The 27,888-nt window shown below is 41.4% G+C and overlaps 1 protein-coding gene across 3 annotated transcripts in view; it reads right to left on the bottom strand.

Annotated features, from left to right (window-relative positions):
* Positions 1 to 305: 305 nt before the first annotated feature.
* The window catches only part of BICRAL (BICRA like chromatin remodeling complex associated protein), a 96,765-nt gene continuing 69,182 nt past the window's right edge, over positions 306 to 27,888 (bottom strand). For all 3 annotated transcript variants that reach the window (XM_053600932.1, XM_053600933.1, XM_053600935.1), the window contains 7 exons: positions 16,929 to 17,034; positions 16,153 to 16,253; positions 14,161 to 14,222; positions 13,200 to 13,345; positions 10,750 to 10,844; positions 8,541 to 8,643; positions 306 to 4,110 (listed from right to left, as the gene is read on the bottom strand). In XM_053600932.1, the coding sequence (XP_053456907.1) occupies positions 3,347 to 4,110; positions 8,541 to 8,643; positions 10,750 to 10,844; positions 13,200 to 13,345; positions 14,161 to 14,222; positions 16,153 to 16,253; positions 16,929 to 17,034 (1,377 nt within the window). In that variant the 3' untranslated portion in view covers positions 306 to 3,346. The remainder of the gene's footprint in view (positions 4,111 to 8,540; positions 8,644 to 10,749; positions 10,845 to 13,199; positions 13,346 to 14,160; positions 14,223 to 16,152; positions 16,254 to 16,928; positions 17,035 to 27,888) is intronic.

Here is a 27,888-nt window from a genome sequence, read left to right on the forward strand (position 1 = left end):
AATAAGGCTCACCTATCTAACTTGTCAAATGACCCCCATTTTCCTTCCTTTGTGAGAGCCCATGTAACAGGAGTAGGGATGGAGACCAGAGATATACATGACCAGATTTCCTCACTGACCAACTTAATTTAATTTGTGACTGTTTGGAAAGACCATTCAGTTAAAATCCTGTCCCCTCACTGGTTAGGCTAATTTTTAGTAATGGAAAATTCTTTTAAATAGAATTCCCACTGAACACTTACCCTTTTCTTCTGGGAAAAGTAGCCATTCCTATTTGCAAAATCAAGACAATCACAGTTTGCACATTTTCCCAAATCTTTGGCTGTATTGCAATGGTTGTTTCATTTTGTAATCTCCAACTAAACATTTCCTAACCATGGATTAACAATATAGTTACTGACTGGTTTCTTTTAACAGTATTTATCCAACATAACAAAATAAACTGCAATTTGTTATACTTTTTTTTTTACAAAACATTTTATAAATATTTTTACAAAATGTATACAAAGCAATTTCAAGTGAGACATACTATACAAATGAAGGTATTTAAGCAAATAAAGCCCACACCACACTGACAGCGAGTGACGCGTCCTCTTTAAGTCAAGTCAGTCTGTAAGGCCTCCCTAATCTAACAGAGTTTACTAAATTCTTCAGAGCTAAAATATTTTTTTCGTAATTGCCAGTTTAAAATTTGCTTTATCTTTAGGCAGTATGTAAGGACACAGAAAATCAAATGCTTAATAACAAATTCACACTTTTCCACAACAACAACAGAAAAAAAAAAAAGAAAGAAAATCATTTTTGTTACTGAGTACAAGAAGTTGTAAAACTTAACTTTACTAACAAACCTGAACAAGTGAATATTGGCCATCCGAGGCTGAGCTCTCTTACCCTTCACCAGAGGGGGCTCGACATGCGAGTTATGACCCATGTGCATATAACCTAATCACAGGAGTAAAATACATTTCGTAATCTTTGTCTGTCATTATCTAGAATCCTTCTTCCATAAAAAGTAAACTTACAAGGACACAAAAATTTACACGTTTCATTTTGGTAAATTAGGCTCTCCATTTGCTAGACAAGTGTTAGGGCTTAAAAACCCTTTCAGATGGTATGTAGAAGTTAGGATTGGGGTAGCGGGGCAGGATCAGGGAGAGAGGTGATAAATGTACATGAAGCACATCTTGTCTCTTGAGAATTCCACTGATTCGAAGTAATTAACTCATTAGCAGCCCACATGAAGGCTTCCAGATATAAAGTTCCACAATGAGAAGAATTTGATCAGGAGGGATTATCATTACATCTTGCTAGGAATTAGGGGAGCATGAGCCCTAAGATAAGAGCCTATGAAATCATGGAATTTAGGGCAGGGTGTTAGCCCAGGGCTGCCCAAACAGAAAGTTCCAACTGGCAATACCAACTTATTTTTCTAATATGTTACAATACAGGAAAAGGGGAAATCTGCAATTTGGACATTGGCACAAATAAGGAAAAAATGGTAACCCTAAAATGGCCCAGATTTTCCCATTTCTATTGGCCAGGGCGTGGGGTTGGGAAGAAAGTATTACAAAGACAGGCTGTCTTGCAGGGTTTCTTTGTGTGGGTGGGTGGGGGTGTATAGGTCTTCTGTTGCTGTGTTTTCTAATAATCAGAAGCTTTCCTTTCCATCACAGGCCAATCTGGAAAAGAAATGCCCAACATGATGACAATGGGGGTCATCCCCATGCTGGTGGCAGCCAGAGCAGATCCTGGCAACACATTAAAGTGGAGACCAGTGGGTACACTTCTAAAGCCAGGGACATAAACAGAAAAAAATGAGAGAGTATGCACACAACAAGAGGGAGAGTGAGTATGCACACACTGTAACCAGTGTGACCTCTGGATCCAAGCAGCTCAGATACAGTGCATATGTGTGCGAGGAGAAGAATGGATATAAAATACCATTATGTAGCCTTCCCCATGATAGGAGACAAGTGATGGTTACAATGACATTGAGAATGAAAGTAACAACAGAAATGTGATGAACTAGGGCAGGTATATAGGAAAGGAAAACTGGAAACACTCCCTGAAAAGAAATATAAATAAATAAAGCAATAAGTCATGTTCACCTTTATGAACACAGACAAGCTGAACACAAATTGTAACAGGGCATAACCTTTGGCTCTCAAATGGGAATCCTGTGTCTCAGATCTTTCCTTTCAATGGTGGGCTGGCTGGTTACCTTTGGTTTGTCTGTATTTTGGTAATGATTGCTGCCAGGGGTGACTACTGTTTTCAGACAACAAGAAGCATAAACAAGGCCAAAGTCCCCTTTAAGTTTAAACTAAAAAATTTACAATATAGTTTTCAAATGAAAGTGCTTTTGACGCTTGTCTATTTGTTGTGGGAGAGGGTACAAAGAGAGGTTAAACAAAACCCAGCAACAAACAAAAACATACATCATGTGTTGACTATATCCAATTATAAAATGCAAAACTCTTGTTTTTTCTCAATAGTTAACATATATATGCTTTTACATATATACATATTATAATCTTCATGGCTCTGTCCCGGCCTCCCCTGTACACTGTGCCTCTTAGTTTCCATTTTCCTTTATTTAGCCTGCTGAAATTATTTCAAGTCATGCTGTTGCAACTAAGAACAGAGCATCCCTAGATCAAACTCAACACTGATATGCTAAAAAGCATGAGGTTTTGCTCTTGGAGCATCAAAAAAGCACTTGAATCATCAACAGGGAAGCCCTGCTAAAGCTCTGCTTAGGTGTCACTGGCTTTTCTACCCAGGCTGTGGACTCCCTGGCAGAGCAGCCAGCAACTTACTGCTCAGAGATGGCTGAGGAGGGGAACCATGTGGTCTTCCCTCAACAAAACAAAAAATATCCAAAATAACAACAAAAAACCCATAAAACCAAATTTAGAGATGCAGTGGGGTATTCTTTAAAAATAGCTTCTATTAGTCCTGTTTGATTTTATTTAATAAATCTGTTCTTTTCAAATGACTTATGATTGTCAAAATTTTACCCAGGGCCAAGTATACTGTGGTATCATTAAGTAACTTTTCTAAAAAAAAAAAAAAAAAAAAGACTAAAGCATTTTCATAACACTTGAAATGTGTGGGGCCTATCAGACTGCTTTCGAATAGGATTAATTTTCCTAAAGGATCTCCCTGTAACCACGACAAGTATTGCTCTTAAACAAAGAACAGGGTTGAGATTAGAAAGAATAACCTGTGATGAAAGATCAAGCAGACTGGAGACAGGAGACCGTTTCCACTTGCTTTTGCCAGGAAAGAATGTAACTTGTTTGGGGCAGGGTCTCAGGACAAGGGAGGGGAGGGACTGCTGCTATTAACACTCTAGGATACTATTTACAGCTGCTTCTAAAATGGAGTCAGTTTCTACAACGCCTTCACTGTGGTCTGGGATGAACTTTTCCAGGCAGTTTTCCTGCGAAGCCATTGGAGAAAAGTTGGGGAAATCTAACTCAACAGTACCGCTAACCGTTGGGTCACTCTGGGACTGCCGCCCAGTCTTTTTGAGTTCCAAGATGTTCTTAAATGTGGTTTCTAAACTCTTTGTGAGCTGGAGATCTGGCTGGGGCTCTCCTGATCCTTTCATGATGTCTGTATGTAAAACTTCATTCTTTGGAGAATTCCTCAGAGTTTTTTCCTGGAAGGAATTGTTACACGTCATCTCCAAGCGTGAATCTACCAGGATACTCGAGAGTTTGCTCTCAGTACCATGATCTGGTCTGGATGAGGTTTTCCGGTGCCCATCAGGGCCGGGAGAGCACTCACTGGCCTTCTCTTCAGATGTGTTCCGGTATTGAACTAAGCCCACTTTGTCAAATTTCAGCGCTCTACTGAAGCATTCTGTTTTTTTAGAAATGTTTCCTTCTGCAGAGACTACAATGTGATTAGGCACTAGATGAAATTGGTCATGATTTGTTGGTTCTGTCACACCTGGTTTGGCTCGGTCCCTGCTTTGGGTCTTGGCCGTCTGATGTAGAGAGCTGGTTGTTTTACTGCCATGCTGGTCATTCCTACCAAACTGTGTCTCATGAGCAGCTTTATCAAGTTTGAAGGAACAACAGAAATCAGCCTGAAATCCCTCTGGAAAAGGGAAAAGAACATGAATGAGTGAATGAGAGTAAGGACGATACAATATTCCCTGCGTGGGTCAGGTGCTGAGGGCACACCTAGCCCAGCCCAATGAATCAGCCTGATTCATGTACAGAAGTATGACTCTGAGAGAGCTTCTGTACAAGTAACCAAGATTGTGTAACCGGAGCTTGAAGATAGGCAGCTTAAACCTCTTTGAAGAGGTAGCTGTTTGATGCAAATGGGAAAACCCAATAGACCAGTGGTTCTCAACTTGTGGGTTGCGACCCTTTGGGGGTAATCCTGCATATCAGATATTTACATTACAATTCATAACAGTAGCAAAATTACAGTTATGAAGTAGCAATGAAAATAATTTTATGGTTGGGTGTCACCACAACATGAGGAACTGTATTAAAGGGTTACGGCATTAGGAAGGTTGAGAACCACTGCAATAGACAAAAAGCTTCAGTTAGTCCTGATGTCTAAGTTTGATTTAAAATTAGTTTTCCACCCAGGTGTGGTGGCTTGTGCCTGTAAATCCCAGCACTCTGGGAGGCCAAGTTGGGTGGACAATTTGAGCTCAGAAGTTTGAGACTAGCCTGAGCAAGAGTGAGACCCTGTCTCTCCTAAAAATAGAAAAAATTAGCCAGACATGATGGCAGGCACCTATAGTCGCAGCTATTTGGGAAGGGGCTGAGGCAAGAGGATTGCCTGAGCCCAGGAATTTGAAGTTGCAATGAGCTATGATGACCTTGCTGCACTCTACCCAAGGCGACAGAGTAAGAGACTCTTGTCTAAAAAAAAAAAAAAAGTTTTCTATTAATGGATAGCTTAAAACAGTCTGAAAACAGAAATTAGGTGGCAGTATCATCCTTTTTCTTCCTTAGCACAAAGGGCCCTAGAATGGGCATTTGGGGGTCAGGAGGATGAACATAGCTACTTGTCTTTGGGTGATGGCACGTCAATCCCTTTAGACACATGTAAGAAACTTGTCCTCACTTTGCCAAGACTACAAAATGAATGGTTAGCCTGCATCCAAAGTAGTATCTGCTTGGAAGGACAGTGTACAGAGGAACTGTGTCTGAAAAGCCGGAGGATGGCCAAAGAAATGTCCATGAGGATGGAGGGCACTGAAGATACAGATGGAGGAGACAGACTGCTGTTATACAAGAGCAAAAAAAAGTGTGAAGTCTGGAAGTAATGGAAAGGAAACAGGACTTTGATGACACCTACAAAACCACAAAGAATATGTATAGCACGAACATGAATTTGTTCACAAATCCCAAAATGTGAGATCTTGAAATCTAAAAAGATGATTCCATCCAACTAACGTTGGCTGTACAGCCACTACACTGAAGAGAATGCAGCATGGTCCCTGTCCTTGTGGTGCCCACGTTGAGGGGTTTGTGACAGAATAGGAACATTTATCCACAAGTCAACTCATCAAAAGGCAACAGGAGATTTCAAGTTCTAAGAAAAAGGGACAGAAATATATCCTACATTATTCTCTCATTTTCTTTCTTTTTTTTAAAAAACGATGTGGTGCCCCACTGCTTTGGGCAGCTGGACTTGAACTCCTGGGCTCAAGAGATCCTTCCAAGTAACTGGGAGTACAGGTATGCACCACCGTGCCCAACTCCCTACTTTATTCTCTTCCTTTTTCTTTTTGAGACAGAGTCTCACTCTGTTGCCCTGGGTGGATTGGTGTGGCATCATCATAGCTCACAGCAACCTCAAACTCTTGGGCTTGAGCAATCCTCTTGCCCCAGACTCCTGAGTAGTTGGGACTACAGGCACCCACCACAGTGCCCAGCTAGTTTTCTATTTTTAGTTGAGATGGGGTCTCACTCTTGCTCAGGATGGTCTTGAACTCTTGAGTTCAGGCAATCCACCCACTTCGGCCTCCCAGGGATTACAGATGTGAGTCACCACTCCCGCTTTTCTTCCCTTTCAGAAAGATTTAAAGATCATGCTAGATATGTAGCATTTCTTTTTTTTTTTTGGTTTTTGGCCAGGGCTGGGTTTGAACCCGCCACCTCCGGCATATGAGACCGGCGCCCTACTCACTGAGCCACAGGCGCCGCCCTGTAGCATTTCTTTTAGACTTTTCCTTTAGACTGAGTATGAGGATCATATGTTCTGCATGTAAACTTGAGCCACATCAAATACAATGCAGAACTTTAAAGTATTAGAAAAGACATTGGTCAGGCTCTGTCTTAAAAAAAAAAAAAAAAAAAAAAAATATATATATATATATATATTTCTTCTCCTAGTATTTTTTTTTTTTGAGACAGAGTCTCACTGTGTCGCCCTCAGTAGAGTGCTGTGGCATCACAGCTTACAGTTACCTCAAACTCTTGGGCTCAAGAGATTCTCTCGCCTCAGCCTCCCAGGTAGCTGGGACTATGGGCGCCCCAGCTACAATAACCACAACGCCCGGCTATTTTTTGTTGTGGTTGTAGTTGTCCTTGTTGTTTAGCAGGCCCAGGCTGTGTTCGAACCTGCCAGCCTTGGTGTATGTGGCCAGCACCCTTAACTGCTGAGCTATAGGTGCTGAGCCTCTCCTCTTAGTATTTTGAAATTATAAAATAAAGTACAGAGGGTTTTTTTTGTTTGTAGAGACAGAGTCTCACTTTACAGCCCTCGGTAGAGTGCCATGATGTCACACGGCTCACAGCAACCTCCAGCTCCTGGGCTTATGCAATTCTCTTGCCTCAACCTCCCGAGAGGCTAGGACTACAGGCACCCGCCACAATGCCCGGCTATTTTTTTGTTGCAGTTTGGCCTGGTCTAGGTTCGAACCTGCCACCATTAGTATATGGGGCCAGCGCCCTACTCACTGAGTAGCAGGCACTGTCCCCCCCCCTTTTTTTTTGGGAGACATAGCCTCAAGCTGTTGCCCTGGGTAGAGTGCTGTGGCATCATAGCTCACAGCAACCTCCAACTCCTGGGCTCAAGCGATTCTCCTGCCTCTGCCTCCCAAGCAGCTGGGACTACAGGCACCCGCCACAACGCCCAGCTATGTTTTTGTTGTGGTTTTGGCTGGGGATGGGTTCGAACCCACCACCATAGGTATATGGGGCCAACGCCCTACCCACTGAGCCACAGGCACCACCCTTTTTGTTTGTTTGTTTTAGAGATAAGGTCTTGCTCTGTCACCCAGGCTGGAGTGCAGTGGTGTGAACATAGCTTATTGTAGCCTTGAATTTCTGGGTTCAGATGATCCTCCCACCTTAGTCTCCCAAGTATCTAGGATAATAGGAGCACATGTCACCACACTCAGCTATTTAAAATAATTTTTTGTAGAGACAAGGTCTGCCTATGTTTCCCAGGCTGGTCTTTTTTTTTGTATTTTTATTTATTATTATTATTTTTTTTGCAGTTTTTGGCCGGGGCTAGGTTTGAACCTGCCACCTCCAGCATATGGGGCTGGCACCCTGCTCCTTTGAGCCACAGGTGCCGCCCTCCCAGGCTGGTCTTGAACTCCTGGCCTCAAGTAATCTTCCCATGTTGGCCTGAGCCACCATACCTGCCCAAGAAAAATAATTTTATTTATTTATTTATATATGTATTTGATACAGAGTCTCACTTTATTGCTCTCGGTAGAGTGCTGTGACATCATAGCTCATAGCAAGTTCAAACTCCCGGGCTAAAGCGATTCTCTTGTCTTTAGCCTTCTGAGTAGCTGGGACTACAGGTGCCTGCTAACAATGCCCAGTTATTTTTAGAGATGGGGTTTTGCTCTTGGTCAGGCTGGTCTCAAACCTGTGAGCTCAGGCAATCCACCTGCCTTGGCCTCCCAGAGTGCTAGGATTACAGACATGAGCCACCACGCCCGAGAGAAATTATTATTTTTTTTTAAAGGTAGAATATGGAGTGGCGCCTGTGGCTTAAGGAGTAGGGTGCCGGGCCCATATACCAGAGGTGGTGGGTTCAAACCTGGCCCTGGCCAAAAAGTGCAAAAAAAAAAAGTAGAATATGAATCAAACCTAAAATGCATGCAAGTGGCAGGATAGTAGTTAGATGAGAGAAAAGCACTTCCATGAGCTTCACAATTCATTGGCTTGGGGTCAGGGACTGTTTCACTGATGTTTCCTCCTAACTGTGGCTTGCACATAGCAGGACACTCAATAATATGCTGAGCTTTAATTGCTTCTGGGAAGCCTTCTGACTTAATTTAGTTCTCAAAAACGAGAAAGAATGAGAATTTTAAGTTTATAATAAGGCAAAAGAATCACTTGACTGAGTATAAAATTCCAGTTTGATTTTGTAGAGATGTTCTCAGAATTATTATATACTCTTCAGATTTTTCTCCCCAGAATTCATATTCTACCTTCAGATTTCTCACCCAAAGGTCAGTTCAGACAGAATCTCAAAGGCCCCCGGAGTCCTCGCACCATGCAGTAGTCCTTCCTTACTTTCACTCTGACATTTCTTACCAGGGTCAACAAGGGCCAGACGCTTGTCTCGGGACAGGGAAGCTCTTTCCTCTTGGTTGAACATTCTATCAATCATAACCATCTCAGCAGAGGGGTTGATCCGCTGAAAATGAGAGAGGCCAGTCATTATGCCTTTCATCAAGAGCAAACATCTCACAGTGTCTTTGCAACAAATGAAGCGATCAGCAATAACAACATGGTGTCTGGTTTCTAGCCTGTCCTCTTTAGTCATGTTCATCCTAGTCACATAGGATGCATTCTTTTAATTGTATTTTTTTTCTGAGACAGAGTCTCACTTTGTCACCCTTAGTAGAGTGTGGTGGTGTCACAGCTCACAGCAACCTCAAATTCTTGGGCTTAAGTGATTCTCTTGCCTCTGCCTCACAAGTAGTTGGGACTACAGGCACCCACCACAACGCCTGGCTATTTTTTTTTATTGCAATTATTGTTGTTTAGCTGGCCCGGACCGGGTTCAAACCCACCAGCCTAGGTGTATGTGGCCGGCACCCTACCCACTGAGCTACAGGCGCCACCACCTTTTAATTTTATTTTTTAAAGGTAATTTACACATTGGTACAGTATTCAAAAGGCACTATTGGCACCTAAAAAGGAAGCCTCCCTTCTTTGTCTCCCATGTGCACCCACCACTAGCCAGTGCCTCTCCCTGGAGTCAGCTGCCTGCTTAGCAATTTAAGATAGTCTAGGTACTGGGCGGTGCCTATGGCTCAGTGAGTAGGGTGCCGGCCCCATATACCCAGGGTGGCGGGTTCAAACCCAGCCCCAGCCAAACTGCAACAACAACAAATAGCCGGGTGTTGTGGCGGGCGCCTGCAGTCTCAGTTACTCAGGAGGCTGAGGCAAGAGAATCGCCTAAGCCCAGGAGCTGGAGCTTGCTGTGAGCTGTGTGACGCCACGGCACTCTACCGAGGGTTAATAAGTGGGACTCTGTCTCTACCCTCCCCCAAAAAAAGATACTCTAGGTACATAAAAGAATATATATGCTTCTTTATTTATTTATTTTTACACACGAATTGTAGGATGACTTTCTTTATATTCTGCTATGCCTTAATTATGATTTTATTAAAAATTTCCTTTTTAATAAGGCCTTGCTGTTAACAGAATCAAATCTTAAATTACAGGCGGCGCCTGTGGCTCAAAGGGGTGGGACGATGGTCCCATGTGCCGGAGGTGGCAGGTTCAAACCCAGCCCTGGCCAAAAAAAAAAAAAAAAAATCTTAAATTACACTCCTGGGTTTTATTTAACATGAAAATTCATGGCAAATATAAGATAATTTGACCAAATAAGTGGCCCTTCCTGACATAGGGATGATCTTTTCTGATGTCTCAGAGTTTTATTTCAGAAACAGTTGTCAATATGAGAACTATTATAGACGTTGGGGGCATAATTTTAAGTAAATATCTATTTTTAAGTAAATATGTATAAAATTTATCATATACCATACATTATATAATATAGTTCAATAAATCTCCCACAGTGCATTTTCAAAGTTGATCTCAAATTGAAAACAACATGTAACAGATGAAATTTATAGGTTAGAGCTCATATGATTTTAGAACTGCTTCTAAAATCTCAGAATAAGTTTTATCTTTCATCGTTTCTTGAGGTACCTTCCTCCTTTCTCTAACGGATGCTTCGAAACTAATTTTAGTTTTTATCTAGTGTGTTCTAGAATTAGATGGTGGTGATAGTTTCACAACCTTGTGAATATACTAAACCATCTAGTTGTAGACTTTAAAATTAAGTATGAATTTTGTAGTATGTTAAAGATCTCTCAATTAAAAACAAAATTAATTTTAACAGTTGTTATGAGCCCGTCTTTTCATCTTTGGGTTGGTGAAAAGCCACAGCCAACATCAGTGCGGCCATAGGTCAGATGGTCTTAGCCTGAATACTGGCTCTGTAATGATGCTACGAACTTCTAGATGAACTTGGAAGAGTTACTTAACTTAATCCCCAGTTTGCTCATTTGTTAAACGACAAAACAAGAGTACTGATCCACCAAGTACAGCAATGTTAACTGATGTTTTTGTAGTACTGGCTAAATGTTAATTTTACTACAATCTTAAATATTTGTGCCTTTTAAACTATATTCTGAAAATAGAATTCCTTGAATTTTTTCTCTCTGATTTAGTGGCTGTGACCTGTAGTGTTTTAAAAAACAAATATGCTCAGAAGCATGACTTTTACCATGGCGTCTTCTAGGAGAAGGCATCTGTATTTGTTAAGCATTGCTTGGGTCCTTTTTAGGAGCTGAGTGGCAACTGTTTCAAATTCATTGTCCACTTTAAAAAGAGAGAGACAGAAATAGTAAGAAAGTGTAAATCACTTACTGGGTCTTTCATTTCATTTTGTAAGACTGCGATGCATTATACTTCTATCATTTAAACATGGGTTATCATTCTGGGCACAGATGCTCACACCTGTAATCCCAGCACTCTGGGAGGAGGCTGAGGTGGGTGCACTGCCTGAGCTCAGGAGTTCAAGACCAGCCTGAGCAAGAGCAAGACCCTATCTCAAAAAACATAGCCACGCATTGTGGTAGGCACCTGTACTCCCAGCTACTCAGAAGGCTGAGGCAAAATGATCACTTGACAAGAGTTTGAGGTTGCTGTGAGCTAGGACGCCACAACACTACTGAGGGCAACAAAATGATACTCTGTCTCAAAAAACAAACAAACAGAAAACCCAAACACCCAAGTAAATAAATAAACAACGTGGTTTATCTGTGGCAATTTTCTCTATTTAATTATCTTTTCCTTGATTATGCATCACATGTCTACACTGCTGTCTCCCACTGCCCACTGGTATATGGGCACAGAAACTCATTATAATATTAATATTGTCACTCCCACTTCTTTTTTTTTTTTTTTTGTAGAGACAGAGTCTCACTGTACCGCCCTCAGGTAGAGTGCCGTGGCGTCACACCGCTCACAGCAACCTCTTAACTCTTGGGCTTACGCGATTCTCTTGCCTCAGCCTCCCTAGCAGCTGGGACTACAGGCGCCCGCCACAACGCCCGGCTATTTTTTGGTTGCAGTTTGGCCGGGGCTGGGTTTGAACCCGCCACCCTCGGCATATGGGGCTGGCGCCCTACTCGCTGAGCCACAGGCGCCACCCTCACTCCCACTTCTTGAGACAGTTTCATTCTGTCACAGCCTAGAGTATCGTGGTGTCAGCCTAGTTCACAGCAACCTCAAAGTCCTGGGTTCAAGTGATCCTTCTGCCCCAGCCTCCTTAGTAGCTGGGACTGTAGGCACCCATCACAATGCCTGACTAATTTTTCTATTTTTAGTAGAGACTGGGTTTTACTCTTGCTCAGGCTGGTCTCAAACTCTTGAGTTCAAGGGAGTTATTATATACTCCCACCTTAGCTGCCCAGAGTGCTAGGTGCCCTGAGTCACCACACCCAGCCAATATTATCCCATTTTAACTTTAATTAGGAAACCCAAAACATAATACCTTTGAATGTCATCTAAAAAATAAAACCTTGTTAGCAGACTAGCAATAAATACCAGTGAATGGGGAATGATTTGCTAGTTTAGATGACCTAAGCCTTTACTTGCCTTTGGTAGTATGAAAACCAAAAACAGGTGAAATATGAAGTCTAACTGTCTGGGTTGGGCAGACCAGTTTAATGTAAAGACACAAACTAATCCCTGTAGGGCTTGGTCATGTAGTTTTGTCCAGATCCTACATTTTCTAATTCACTCTTCTCAGAGTCTTCACACCTCTGCTTAATGCTGGATCTTACAGCTCCACCTGATGACCCAGGGAAGATCAGAGAGGACAGAAACCACTGACTCTGAGATCAGGGAGTCTAGCCGGAAGGAGCAAGACTAACAGTGGCTGAGAAGGGGTTAAAGCAGTGGAGGGCACTAGGCAATGGTCTGGGGAAGGAGAGGTAGAACTATGTCACACAACTCGGGGAGGAAACAGAGCCAGGCAGCAGGACAGACTGAGTTCTAAGTTGGGAGAAGGGGCTCTTATCCCTAATATTTTTGCCAGTTTCATGGCCAATGCCCTGGGCTCACTTTGTACCCTCAGGGAATGCTTTTGGAAGCTGAATTCTCTATCTGATTTATAAAACTGGTAGAATCAGCTCAGCAATCTGCACAAAGGCAAGGGCTAAACTCACTTGCTGCACAGACCTAGTCTACAGCCATTGGACTGTCAGCCAGCAGTCCAAAGGAAGCTTTCGATTCACTAACCCTAAATTTGTCAACACAATACTCTTGACCTTTGGGTATCCCCTTCATAAAATATTTATTTAATTTTTAGAGACAAAGTATTGCTCTGTCACCTAGGCTAAAGTGAAGTGATATGATCAGAGCTCACTGCAGCCTTGAACTCTTGGGCACAAGTGATCCTCCTGCCTCAACCTCCTGGGTAGCTGGGACTAGAAACACTTGCCACCATGCCTAGCTTCCCTTTATAAAACATTGAGAAGAATAAATCACCTCCCTAAGAATAAGTTCCCTCCTGGGCTGGAAATTATGTAAATAGGGAATGAATTTGGTCTGTGATTAAAAGCAATAATCTTTCTATTATCTGGGAGTGAGGTGGCTCTTGTTCTGTGGGGGTGGCCGTGGGAGGGTGCCTGGTGGTACAGTGGCACTCTAGGGATGTAGCCTGCTTACCTTTCCTCAAGTCTTCTTCAGTGGGCATGGAGCCCTGGCACACGTGGTAGGACAGCAGTCTCTGCACCGCATCACTTAGTGATTGGAACTGACTTTTGTCAGGTGTCACAGTGTGGGCTTGGTCCCTCTGTAACTGCTGGAGAATACTTTCAAAGGGAAATGGCCAATGTCAATGTAGAGTCATGTTAGGAAATCAAATCTAATCATGATGTATATTTGCATGCAAAGAAAATAAGACATACAAGGATGTTATTAATCATAGTATAGCAGTTTTGTTTTTTCTTCAGTTTTACATTTTATGTACCCTAGTGGTTTAGAATTTGGTCTAACCATTTCTACCATGGACTAAAATTGTGACCCTAACCTCAAAAGCACAGTGTTCCCACCAACTATTCATGTGTTGGCACACCCACTGACCTTGGCCATGCTTGACCATTGGCCAGCTAAGCTCATGCTAATATTTCTGTTCTAAACACAGCAGTTTATCAAACATACTTCTCCTCAGACTTTTTGTCCCTATAAGACAGAGAACTTCTCTCCTGAAGAAGAAAAGAACAGACAGTAGGCTCGTGTTACATTTGATATATGTATAGGCCCTGTAGAAAAAGATTTCCCAAGTATATTTTTAAAAGGCTAATACAGTAGAACTTCTGTAAGTTGACCACCCAGGGGACTGTAACAAAGTGATTGACATACAGAGGTGGTTAACATAAGGAACTAGGCCTTCTGTACTGGTATGTACGTGTGACACATATCTGGTCTATAAAAACTAGGTCAACTTAAGGAGGTGGTTAACTATGGAGGTTCCACTGTATAGTCTTTTTTGTTGTTGTTGTTAAATGAGTTTTTTGCCTTACTACAGTCTCATTATTATAACTTGACTTCTGTAGTATATTTATCGAAGGTTAGAGACCTAGAGAAATGTTCAAAATTGATTTTTTCATTTCCAAAAATAACTCACAAAGCTCCTTTTGTTAGTTGTTTCGCAGCAGGCCTTTTTTGTCCTCCCAGATGACTATCCACCTAAGGACAAAACACACTTCTTATTATTTCCTTTTGTAGAAAAAAAGAACACAGTTACACTGAAAGGCCACTATATTTCAAATGTGTCTTGACTACCTAAAATCAGCATTTTTAAAAAGACTATAGAATATGCTCTGCTAAAAAAATAAAACAAGGCCACAGACTCCACGCAGCAAAGCTGTACTGTGTCGAGATGACAGAAAGTTGCACTGTCAGCTCCTCAGAAGGACTCAGTTTGTACTTTAAAGCCTGAATCCCTAACTCCCTCTCCAAATGCAACATTATAGTTTTGAAGAAATATAGGTGTATTTGTAGGTACCAATTCCACTAACATCTGAAAACTCAGTAGATAATTACTTAATCTGTCTTCTGACCAGTAAATACAGAAGCACGAATGGGTAAGCTCTTGTCACATACAGTCCGGTATGTGATCTACTAGGTCATTTCTTTCATCAGGTTAAGGAAACAAATAAACTTTCCATCAGAACCTGAGACCTAGACAGATCCTTCAGCATATATAACAGGCAGGCTGCAACTGTAGCAAGTTTCATTAAACTATGGGGTTTTTTTTTTTTTGTTGTTGTTTTTTAAGAGATAGGATCTTGCTCTTTCACCCCAGATGGAATGCAGTGGTCAATTATAGCTTGCTATAACCTTGAACTTCTGAGCTCAAGTGATCCTCCTGCCCTTGGCTTCCTAAAGCACCAGAATTACAGGCCATGAGCCCCTGTGCCTATCTCCTAATCGGTAAGTTGATGAAGAAGAAACTAAGTTCTTAGCTGAAAACAAAAAATGTTTACTTCTTTGTTAGACTAGAGGTTTAAAAAATTTTGAGGTTTAAAAGTTAAAGTTGGATGAAAAAGACCATGGGGACTACTTAATACCCTCCTTGTTGCTATTACAGAAAAAAAAAAAAAAAACATTGCAGAATACAAATTTTTTTTTTTTTTGAGACAGAGTCTCATTATGTCACCCTCAGTAGAGTGTGATGGCGTCACAGCTCACAGCAACCTCAAACTCTTGGGCTTAAGTGATTCTCTTGCCTTAGCTTCCCAAGTAGCTGGGATTACAGGTGCCTGCCACAACGCCCGGCTATTTTTTGTTGTTGTTGTTGTCATTGTTGTTTTAGCAGGCCCAGGCTGGCTTTGAACCCACTAGCCTGGGGGCATGTAGCCAGCACCCTAACCACCGAGCTATGGGCACTGAGCCCCAGAATACAAATTCTTATCAGGTATGGATGGGACATTCATTAATATAAACTGTATACTGAACCATAAAACAAATCTCAATAAATTTAAAAATACTGAAATTTTATTCTATATTTTCTAAAAAAAAAAAAAAAAAAACACCCTAGAATTAGCCAGAAATAAAGTGTGTAAAATCTCCCAAAATGCAAAATTTAGCAACACATAGCTAAATAGCTGAATTAAAAAGAAATAATAATGGAGCAGGGTACAGCTACAACTCTGCCTTTACTCTTTCATGTGTGAATTATATAACCTAATGGAATGGTTTAAACCCACATATTAATCTAAAATTTACAAATAAACAAATAAAAAGAATAATAGATTACTGTAATTTGGATTAGAATGTTAATAAAGACATAGTGTATCAAAATTTGTGGATGTAGCAAATGTAATGGTAAACTACATTTCTTGAGTGCCTAGTATGTGCTGGCTCATTATTAACCCATGAGGAAATGAGGCATTAATGAAGCACCGTAAACATGTCAGAAAGAGAATCACATTCATCCCAGAAACAAACATAACAAGAGCTGGCCAGCCAGGAAGGTGTTTAGTGGCCACCCTTTGTGAGCACACAGGGATCTGAGCTCACAATGCTAGCCAGTAACTACAAGGCAGATGACACAACTATGTTTTCATTAAGTTATGCTAAACATTAAGAACAAGCTATGCAAATAGTTTTCTACCTGCATAGTTGAATGGCCAGGAGATGATCCAATTATTTTTTCCTGCTGTGGCTGTGCAGTTCCTAAGGATGCTGATATAACTTTGCTTCCAGAATCCTGTCCTATTAGAATAAATACATAAGACATTTTTCAAAAGAAACAGTGGATTAAATCTATCACATAATCCCTAGAGCCCAATGTATACAGATTGCTGAACATTCTATGAAAGGGATTTCTTTAACATAGATGAGAGGAAGAAGATCAGAGCAGTGCATATCTTAAAGCTTGTTTAGGAAACAAATAAATAGTAGTAAATAGAAGTTGTCAATGCTGTAGTTTCAAATTATATATAGTCTGAGAAACAGGCCTCAAGCCAGTAATTTATCAGTACTAAAGGACCCTAAAATACAACTTAAGGAAAAGGAGGCCCAAAGAAGGAACTGACCAGGAATAGTCAAGCTTTTGTCTTTTTTTAAATAGAAAGTCACATGTCATATAATAGCAGATTTCATTGTTTCTAAGAAGCACATTTTTTCCCCACATAATTTAATGCATTATAATTAGCTGGAAGTACTTTTTTTTCTTGGTAGTATGTAAAATGATGGTACTTCTTACAATTTATGCTATCTTAAGAGTTAATACAACATGGTACGTTATTTGAGTGGAAAGAATACAGGAAAAAGGAATAATCAGAGTAGAAACAGATTTCATGCAGAATAAGAGAAGTGAGAAGAATATCCTCTTTGTGTGGGAAGGACAGGGACATACTGAGGAGAGCTTATTTCAAAGGCTCTGACCTGGCAGTGTGGTGCTCAAGAGCCCAGGGATCTGCGCTTGCCTCAGGCCATCTGTGGTTTTGGGAGCAGAAACGGGGGAAGTCTGATTCAAACTTTTTTTCTGAGCCTGTGAAACATATTACCAAGATGAAAAAGTTAATTTCATTACTAAAAGCTTTAATAGATTATTTAAAACACCAACCAGCCTTTTTTTTTTTTTTTTTTTTGAAACAAGGTCTCATTATGTCGCCCTCGGTAGAGTGCTGTGGTGTCACAGCTCACAGCAACCTCAAACTCTCAGGCTTAAGTGATTCTTTTGCCTTAGCCTCCCAAGTAGCTAGGACTACAGGCGCCCACCACAATGCCCGGCTATTTTTCTATTGCAGTTATCCTTGTCATTTAGCAGGCCCGGGCCAGGTTCAAATCTGCCAGCCTCGGTGTATGTGGCTGGTGCCCTACCCACTGAGCATGGATGCCGAGCCACCAACCAAGCCTCTTAATGCCTACCTTCAGGTTAGATTACAAAAGTTTTAAAACATTATTTTTTCTTTTTTTAATCAAATCAGGAGAACTGCAAAGTATACCCTCTGAAATCTATGGGCACACTTGAATTTTCTTCACTCTATTTAGCAGGGATGCTGAATTGATACCAGAGTATTTTATTGCTCCAGGGACTGCGGTGTTTGTGGTGCTGAGATGCAAAGGCTGAAGGTGGCAATTCAGTTCCCATCCTCAGTAATTTTATATCACTACAATTATGATCCTTCAGTTCCTAGGTGCGGTATGCACGGACTCCGAATACCCGGTCAGAGACCAAGGCCCAACCCCAAATCAACTGTCAACACTCATTGTTTTGCTGTGTAGATGATGAAAACTACATTTTATCTCTGTCATCTGGTCTGTCTCCAGTTTGTGTCATGTCAACATCAGTTTCATATTAGCCTGAGCAAAATATAATTAGAAAAATTAATCCTGTGTTTAAACTATAGTGTGCTTTTCTTTTCTATACGCGAGGAAAACAAACCAGATGATGTTTAAGGACAAACAAGTTTCTTTTAGCTACAATAAAATCTGTCATCTCTATAATGCATGTTAAATAAGATGATAAAGTTTTAAAATCATCCTTAGGTTTTAATCCTCTAAAACCTAGTTTAGAGGATTACTAAACTAGTATTTAGTACTACTAGTAATAGTAATACTAATATTTAGTATTACTTCATAACATAGTAAGTTTTCAGAGTTTTTTTGGTAAGTTTTATATTATCTGTACTATCAGTGGATTTAGTCTAACCACCCACATTGGGAACTTTCACTATGACCTTGACCTAAGCAAAACATTTCCACAGCCACTCATGTGTGGCGCTGATATAGATCGTGGCAATGCGTGATCATTGCCAAATTAAGCTCATGTCAACATTTCTCTTCTAAACAGTTATCTATTTGGTTTTATTTTCTAATATAAAAATGGAAATGAATTTGACATTACCCAAGAAATACTAAAGATTTATTAGAGTTGGAAATAGTCACCTTTCTCATTCTTCCGTTATCAGGGAAGGGCAAACCTGCACTATTCTAGACAGATAGGCAGTAGAATTCTTAGGAAGAAAACTACAAGGGAAAGGTCAATCTCAAAATCTTCCAGTTTTCACAGCATGTCCCCTAGAAGATAAGTTCTTGCTGTCCTATAGCAGTGTAGGGAAGTTCTCCACATGGAAGAGGGCACCAAGTTGTGGATGGACGTAGGCACACACTGAGTGCAGCCTTCCCACAAATGTGCCTGGCAGGGTGGACACTAAGGACCACCTGAAAGAAAAGAACCAACCAAATAAAAGTTGGAAAAATGTGGCTTAATAGGGCAAGGCTATATATGAAGTGGGACTTTGTAAGAATATCCAGGGACTGGATTTCAGTACACATTTTTGGAATTTCAGTATACATTTTTGGAATTTCTTTCAATATGCCTGATTATATGAAAGAGAAGAAGTTTTCCTTGTGGCTTTAGAACATACAGTATTTTTTGACAAAAATGGCATTAGGCAGCTTGATCCCCCCTCCTTTCTTTTAGAGTCACACTCTGTCATTCAGGGTAGAGTGTCATAGCATCACAGTTCACAGCAACCTCAAACTCTTGGGCTCAAGAGTTTGCCCTCAGCCTTCTGAGTAGCTGGGACTACATGCGCCCGCCACAGCTCCTGGCTAGCCTGTTTGTTTTTAGTAGGGATGGGGTATCACTCTTGCTCAGCCTGGTTTCCAACTCCTGAGCCCAGGCAATCCACCCCCATCAGCTTCCCAGAGTTCTAGGATTACAGACGTTAGCCACCACACCCAGCCCTGATATTCTTTCTTGAGTTAAGTGGTGATTACATGGGCACTTGCTTTCTATGTATTTGTTAACCATGCGTTTATGTTTTATGCATTTTTCTAAATATGCTCTATTTCACAATATAAAAGATTAAAAGAAAACAAAAACAGAACATCTAATGTCAAGGCATAAAAATTAGCTATCATTTGAAGATATTTTTACAAGTACTGTGTAGTCTGGTTTTTGTTTTTTGTTTTTTTTGAGATAGAATCTTAAGCTGTGTTGCCCTGGAGGTAGAGTGCTATAACATGATAGCTCACAGCAATCTCCAACTCTTGGGCTCAAGCAATCCTCTTGTCTCAGTTGTTTTTTTACTATTTTTAGTAGAGACAGGGTCTCACTTTTGCTTGGGCTGGTCTCAAACTACTGAGCTCAACTGATCTACCTGTCTAGGCCTCCCAGTGTGTTAGGATTACAGGCATGAGCCACTGCTCCTGGACAACAAGGTTTACTCTGGGAGACTATTTCACCAGAGCCTAACCTATCTGGGGTACAGAGAAGTGGGAGATACCCACTCCAGACCCCTGTAGCCATTCATGTGGTAGAGGGGAAATCCACAACTATGGCCCCTCTGGCCCTCCTGTCCCAGTTAAGGGGATGGAAAAAACTGAGGTGCACTGGTGATGTTCACAGTACAGGGATACAGTTCACCAAACTGAGGGCTCATTACTGGTCTATAGCATGCTTCCCCTCCCCCGACACCTTCCCACAACATTATTAAAGGCCTATTTACTGCAGTGCCTCTTACCTAGTACATCACATCTGACTTTCAACAAAAAATGATGAGGCTGGCTAGGAATCTGTAGCTCAGTGGTTAGGGCGCCAGCCATACGCTCTGGGGCTGGTAGGTTCAAACCTGGCCCCAGCCTGCTAAATAAAACAAACAAACAAAAAAATAGCTGGGTGTTGTGGCTAGTGCTTGAGCTCAAATCGGTTGCGCTCAAGAGTTTGAGGTTGCTGTGGGCTATGACACCACGGCACTCTACCGAGCATGACAAAGTGAGACTCTGTCTCAAAAAAAAAATGATGATGCATACCAAAAAGCAAAAACACAGTTTGAAGAGACTGGTATTCATATTCTTTGAACTTCTTGGCTATCTGACACTAAACCAACATCCAGGAAGGTCAGAGAACAAGAAAGACAAACATCAAAAACCTGACATCTAAACAGAGATGTTGGCGCAGATGTGGAGGAAAGGGAACACTTCTGCACTGCTGGTGGGAATGCAAACTAATATGGTCCTTTTGGAATGATGTTTGGAGAATATTTAGAGATCTAAAAATAGATCTGCCATTCAATCCTATAATTCCTCTACTAGGTATATATCCGGTAGACCAAAAATCGCACTATAACAAAGATATTTGTACCAGAATGTTTATTGAAGCCCAATTCATAATTGCTAAGTCATGGAAAAAACCCAAGTGCCCATCAACTCATGAATGGATTAATAAATTGTGGTATTTGTACACCATGGAATATTATGCAGCTGTAAAGAAAGACGGAGATTATACCTCCTTCATGTTTACATGGATGGAGCTGGAAAATATTCTTCTTAGCAAGGTATCCAAAGAATGGAAGAAAAAGTACCCAATGTACTCAGCCCTAATACGAAACTAATTTATAGCTTTCATACGAAGGCTACAACCCAATCTCAGTACAAGAATTTGGGGAAGGGGGCAAGGGATGGGAAGAGAGGTGAGGGAGAGTGAAGGGAGGGTGATTGGTGGGTCCACACCTAGGGTGCATCTTGGAAGGGTGCAGGTGAAGTTTACTAAGTGTAGAGTATAAGGGTTTGAAAACAATAATTAAGAAAATGCCACGAAGGCTATGTTAACCAGTTCGGTGAAAATATTTCAGACTGTATATGGAACCAGCACATTCTACCTCATGATTGCATTATTGTACACAGTTATGATTTAATAAAAAAAAAATGAAAAAAAACCCTGACATCTAGGCATATCATATTCAAACTTCCCAAAATCAAAGAGAAAGAAAAAATCTGGAAAGAAGCCAGAAGAGGAGCAAAGGTAAGAATTACTGTATATCCTATTCCTGCTCAGAAACCATGAAGCAAAAAGAGAGTAGAAGGAAATATTCAAAGTACTGAGAGAAAAAAAACCCACCAACCCAGGATTCGATTTCCTGTGAAATTATCCTTCCAAAGTGAGAGAAATAAAGATTTTTTTCAGACACACAAAAATTTAGGGAATTTGTTCTTGGCAGACATGTCCTTGCAAGAAATGTTAGAAGCCCTTACATATATTGGAGCTATGTAAAGAAAGGAAAAGCATCACAAAATAAATAAGCGAAGGTAAAATCAAAAACTTAATTTTCTTGTTCTTTTCTTTTTTTTTTTTTGAGACAGAGTCTCACTATGTTGCCCTCAGTAGAGTGCTATGGCGTCACAGCTCACAGCAACCTCCAGCTCTTGGGCTTAGGCGATTTTCTTGCCTCAGCCTCTGGAGTAGCTGGGACTACAGGCACCTGCCACAACGCCCGGCTATTTTGTTGTTACAGTTTGGCCAGGGCCGGGTTTGAACCTGCCACCCTTGGTACATGGGGCTGGCGCCCTACCCACTGAGCCACAGGCACTGCCCAATTTTCTTATTCTTTTTATTTTATTTTATTTTGTTTTTTTGTAGAGACAGAGTCTCACTCTACCGCCCTCTGTAGAGTGCCATGATGTCACATGGCTCACCGCAACCTCCAGCTCTTGGGCTTACGCGATTCTCTTGCCTCAGCCTCCCAAGCAGCTGGGACTACAGGTGCCAGCCACAACGCTCGGCTATTTTTTTGTTGCAGTTTGACCAGGGCCAGGTTTGAACCTGCTACCCTCGGTATGTGGGGCCAGCACCCTACTCACTGAGCCACAGGTGCCGCCCCCAATTTTCTTATTCTTAGCTTTTCTCTATTCTCTATTTCTCTATTCTTGAGCTAACAGATAACTACTTGTACAAAATAGTAATAACAATGTATTAAATTACATATGCTTATGTATATATATATATTATACAAACACACACACATATATATGCTTATGTATGTTTAGGTATAAAATGAATTGAATAACAGCAACAACATAAGGGACAAGGGGGAGAAGTAAGTAATATTTTGTTCTTATAAGTTCCCTGGACTTCTGTAGGCCCAACTACTTGGAGGCTGAAGCAGGAAGAGCACTTGAACAAAGGAGTTTGAGGTTGCAGTGATGATACTGATACAGGGTTCTCCCAGTCAGGGCTGGATAGCGACCCTGATTTCCTATACCCGGGCAATGTCAGGCAGGATGTTTTGTCCCAAGCTGAGTGACTGCATTCTTTTGTTAATATACTCAGCAACATTGAAAAGGTGTCTTCCATCTACCAAGTCCTGGTCAAGTATAATTCTAAAGACCTTATATCCCTCTAGTAAAAAGACCCATGCAAGACTTCCTACTTGGGTTTTTCCCTCCGCCAGAAGCTCTGGTGCTTTTTATTCCTCTATATTTCTTTCTATCTAATCTCTAAGACCAAGAATCTACTGCAAAAGAAATTCCATCAACAATGCCACTGCACTCTAGCCTGGGTGACAGAGCAAGATCCTATCTTAAAAAGAACAAACAAACAAAACAAACAACAACAAAAACCCCCCCACACATATATAATGTAAATAATAATAAAAAAAGCATTCAATTATAAAAATAGGAAATCAACAGACAAAAATCAATGAAACCAAAAGCTTATTCTTTGAGAAAAAAAATCCATCAATAAAATTGATAAGCCTCTAAGCCAGGCTAACTAAGAAAAACAGAAGAAACAAATTACTAATAGCAGAAATGAAAGAATGGACATCACTACAGATTTTATGGACATTAAAAGGTTAATAAATAGGGGCAGCACCTGTGGCTCAGTGAGTAGGGTGCCGGCCCCATCTACCGAGGGTGGCAGGTTCAAACCCAGCCCTGGCCAAACTGCAAACAAAAAATAGCTGGGTGTTGTGGCAGGTGCCTGTAGTCCCGGCTACTCAGGAGGCTGAGGCAAGAGAATCACCTAAGTCCAAGAGCTGGAGGTTGCTGTGAGCTGTAACACCATGGCACTCTACTGAGGTCTCTAAATACATAGAAAAAATAAATAAAAAATAAAAAGAAAAGGTTAATAAAGGAGTATTATGAACAACTTTATGTCCACCAATTTGATAAAAATTGGTGAGAGATGAGATGAGATGAGATGAACTAATTCCTTAAAGATAAAATCTGCCAGAACACACACAAGAAGAAATAGACAAATTGAAGACTTGTATCTATTAAAGAAATTAAATCAATAATTAATAGTCTTCCAAAACAGAAAGTAACAACCAGACCCAGGTGGGTTAACATATGAAATCTACCAAACATTTAAGGAAGAAATTATACCAATTCTCTACAATCTCTTCAAGGTAGAAGCAGAGAAAATAATACTTCCTAACTTATTCTATGAGGTTAGTATTACCCTGATACCAAAACCAAAGATATTACAAGAAAAGAGGGCGGCGCCTGTGGCTCAGTCAGTAAGGCGCCAGCCCCATATGCCGAGGGTGGCGGGTTCAAACCCAGTCCCAGCCAAACTGCAACCAAAAAATAGCCGGGCGTTGTGGCGGGTGCCTGTAGTCCCAGCTACTTGGGAGGCTGAGGCAAGAGAATCGCTTAAGCCCATGAGTTGGAGGTTGCTGTGAGCTGTGTGAGGCCACGGCACTCTACCAAGGGCCATAAAGTGAGACTTTGTCTATAAAAAAAAAAAAAGAAAAGAAACCTATAGACCAGTGGTTATCAACCTTCCTAATGCCACAACCCTTTAATACAGTCCAAAGGGGTCGCGACCCACAGGTTGAGAACCGCTGCTATAGACTGATGTCTATCATAAACATAGACATAAAAATCCTGAACAAAATTAGCAAATCAAATCCAAACCAATGGTATGTAAAAAGAAGTGTACACCACTACCAAGTTGGATTTATTCCAGGTATACACGGCTAGTCCAACATTCAAAAATCCATTTTTTTTTTGAGACAGTGTCTCAAGCTGTCACCCTGGGTAGAGTGCTGTGGAGTCATAGCTCACAGTAACCTCCAACTCGGGCTCAAGCAATCCTCTTGCCTCAGTTTTTCTATTTTTAATAGAGACAAGGTCTCACTTAATTGTTGTTGTTCAGACTGGTTTTGAACTCATGAACTCAAATAATCCACCCACTAGGCCTCCCAGAGTGCTAGGATTACAGGTGTGAGCCACCGTGCCCGGCCCCTCATCAATGCTTTTTAACATTGTACTGACGGTCCTAACTAAGGTAATAAGACAAGGAAACACGCAGAATGGTATTATCTGTTTGCCAGAGGGCAGTTAAGAGCTAAAATCCAGGACCGGACATCTGCCCCTGCCCCATCTGAAAGTGCCAGTCCTGCCAGCAGAGCAGCTATCTACCCAGAAGGGTGCCTTTTTATATTTTGGCCAGAGGGGCACTTTTTCCTAATTTGTACAAAGGTCCCCTAAAGAGTAGCAGAAACAGTGGAAGGCCACTTCCTCATGGATGGCTGGGACACTATTCCTCTGGCCAAGGCTTACTGAACGACAATTGGTCTAATCTGATTTTCTCTCTGGGGGATTTAGGATGGGCACGAGGGGCTGATACTAAAGAGCCATGGTTCTCAAGCTGCATCAAGCGCACCTGGAGAACTTCTGGATTTCATTCACAAAGATCAGTTCAGAAATCCAATGTGGGGCTTATGAATCTATAATTTTAAGAGATCTCCAGTTGCTTTGGACGTTGTTAAATTTTAGAAACCACTGCACTTGCCAGAGTGACTTGGAATAAAGATGTGCAGGTAGCTTAGGGTGATCATTTTAGCCCAGATAATGACTAATGAAATAATAATGAAAGAGATAAGAGACTACGCTCTCTTGAAGAGGCCCCCAGAGCAGCAGAGAACCTGATTTCTGACTCTCATAAGGTGCTACTCCCTGGACTTAGGTTCATTCTCTAAACACATTAGGGTGAGTTTCTGATCTTTGTAATCCCAAGTACCTTAATACGTTTGGGAATCCACTTTGCACAAAGCACTGTACTAATCGCAGAGAAGGCAGCTGAAGGATACCAAACACTGCCTTTACCCTCTGAAAGTTTACCTTCCAGAAAACACAAAGCCCCATAATTTGTTATAACGATGATGCCCAACCTCAACTGGTGTCCAACCTCATGCCTGACCGGCAATCCCTTCTTTCCCCTAGTCAGCTCCCTTGAACGCTATTTCATCCACAAGCTGGAGGAGACCTTCAGCTTTCTACTACTGAACTTCTAGCTTTACCTACATCCCCACATTCATCCCTCCCCCCAATCTTGTTACATTGGAAAAGGCATCCTTCTGTCTACAAAGAACCTTACCAAAACTCTGAATGGGTATCCTCCTCCTTCCTACCAGCTGTGAAAGAAGCTCAAATCCTCATTTTTAAAAAATAATTCCCTTAACTCTACACACCCTTGTAGCTACCACCCATCACTTACTTACTTTCCTTTATTTTCCTGAAAGTTGTCTATGCTCGTTACTACCCCGACCCTGTTCTCTCCTCAGTCTGTCACGGATTCCACACCTGCCATTCTACAGAAACATGCCCTTCCAAGGTCACCAGCAGCCTCCCAGTTGCTAACCTATCAGAAATGCCCCAGTCTTCACCTCCATTCTCATTGGTGCTTCACTCTATGGACCTCTTCTTTCCTGCAATAGTCTCTTTTCCTAGTCTCCAAGATGTTGGACACAACTGGTTTTACTTTTCCTCTCTGGAGCCTCTCACTTATAGACTGTCTTCTTTCTGTGTCCACTCCCCAAATGTTGAGGTGCTTTTGGGTTCTATTCTGGTTGTTTTATTTTCTTTTTTTTGAGACAGAGTCTCACTATGTTGCCCTTGGTAGAGTGCCGTGGCGTCACAGCTCAACCTCAAACTCCTGGGCTCAAGCAATTCTCTTGCCTCAGCCTCCCAAGTAGCTGGGGCTATAGGCACCTGCCACAACACCCAGCCATTTTTTTTGTTGCAGTTGTCATTGTTGTTTAGCTGGCCTGGGTCAGGTTCGAACCCACCACCCTCAGTGTATGTGGCTGGTGCCGTAACCACTGGGCTATAGGCGCCAAGCCTCTTCTGGGTATTTTTCTCCACACACCCTTTTAACCTTAAAAGGTTAAGCCCATTTCATCCACTCCTACTGCTTCAATTGCAATTTATAGGTTGATGAATCCATTTCAGCCTGTATGTCAGCCTCAAGCTTCAGCATATATAGTTGTGTATAGTTGGTTGTCCTATAATTACTTCAGACCTGACAAACAACTTCCCTTCAAATCAGAAATCTCTTCCCATTTCTCTATCTTAGTGAATATGGGCGTCCCTGTCAGGAACCTGTGAGTCATCCTCATTCTTCAACTATGACCAATCATCACAACCTAATTGTCTCAAATCCATTCATTTCTCATCCTCCTTCCTGCCACGAGGCTGCTGTAGGTCTATTTTACCATTAAATTACAACACTGGCTCTTAACATGACATCTAATATGTAAAACTGTATGATTTCATCCCTGTTCATCTTTTCTACTTAATGTCTTCTTCACCTCACATGAACTTGTTTTTCTTCTCTACAACATGATCATCTCTTTTCTCTCCAGGCTTTGCAATAGCTATTTTTCCACCTCTTGCAACATTCCTTTGCCAGAACCTCTCTGCCTGGATAACTCTTCTTCCTCTTTAAACAGCTCTCAGTTCAGAGACCACTAGCTCAAGGAAACCTTCCCTGGCCATCCCATCTGGGTGAAAGGATCCTTTATGGAGCCTGGCACTCTGTACTATGATTTAAAATACTATTTTGTGACTGCCTGGAATAGACTCTTACATCCTTGGGACTGGCATGTGGTAGGTACTCAAATGCTGTTGATGAATGAATCCCTGAGGAAAACACTTAACAGTAAGTGGTTGTGTACCTGGTGGGCAGTACAAACAACAAGTGTAATAGGCAGAGAAGAGATCAGAGGAGGAACTGAGAAAGGCTTCATTCTTCTTTGGACTTTGGGTGGGACTGAAGGAGGAGAATTTAGACAAGATAGGAAAGGACACTCAATGAATTCGCATCAGTAAAGGCCTGAACACACAAGTCTGGTCTATTTGGGGAGCAACAGGGGCCTAGCCTGGTTGAAGTGGAAGGTTTCTGCCTGGAGAACCTTGACGGTCCATCAGGATTTACACTTTGTCCTGGAGTAATGGTAAACTCCCAGATGATCTGGTTCAGGTCATCAAACAAATGTTTTAGGAGGATTAATGTGGTGGAAATATGCCTCAGGAAGACACCGAAGGCAGATTAATCATCCGTTAGAGTTGTCCAATTAGGAGCTGTTAGGGGTTAGAATGAGCTTTAGAAACCATCTATCGAAGTAGTTCTCTATCCGGGCTGTACTTTAGAATCATTTGGAGAGCTTTTGAAAAAAAGGTTAAGCCTAAGGCCCTTTCTCTAGATCGTTTAAATTGGAATTTATGGGGGTGAGGTCCAGGCAGGCATATTTTTAAAAAGCTCCCTAGGCGATTCTACTGCACAGCTAGAGTTCCTAATTTTAGAGAAAAGAAAGTAGGACTCAGAGAG

The sequence above is a fragment of the Nycticebus coucang genome, chromosome 9 (genome assembly GCF_027406575.1).
Source record: "Nycticebus coucang isolate mNycCou1 chromosome 9, mNycCou1.pri, whole genome shotgun sequence".
Taxonomy (NCBI): domain Eukaryota; kingdom Metazoa; phylum Chordata; class Mammalia; order Primates; family Lorisidae; genus Nycticebus; species Nycticebus coucang.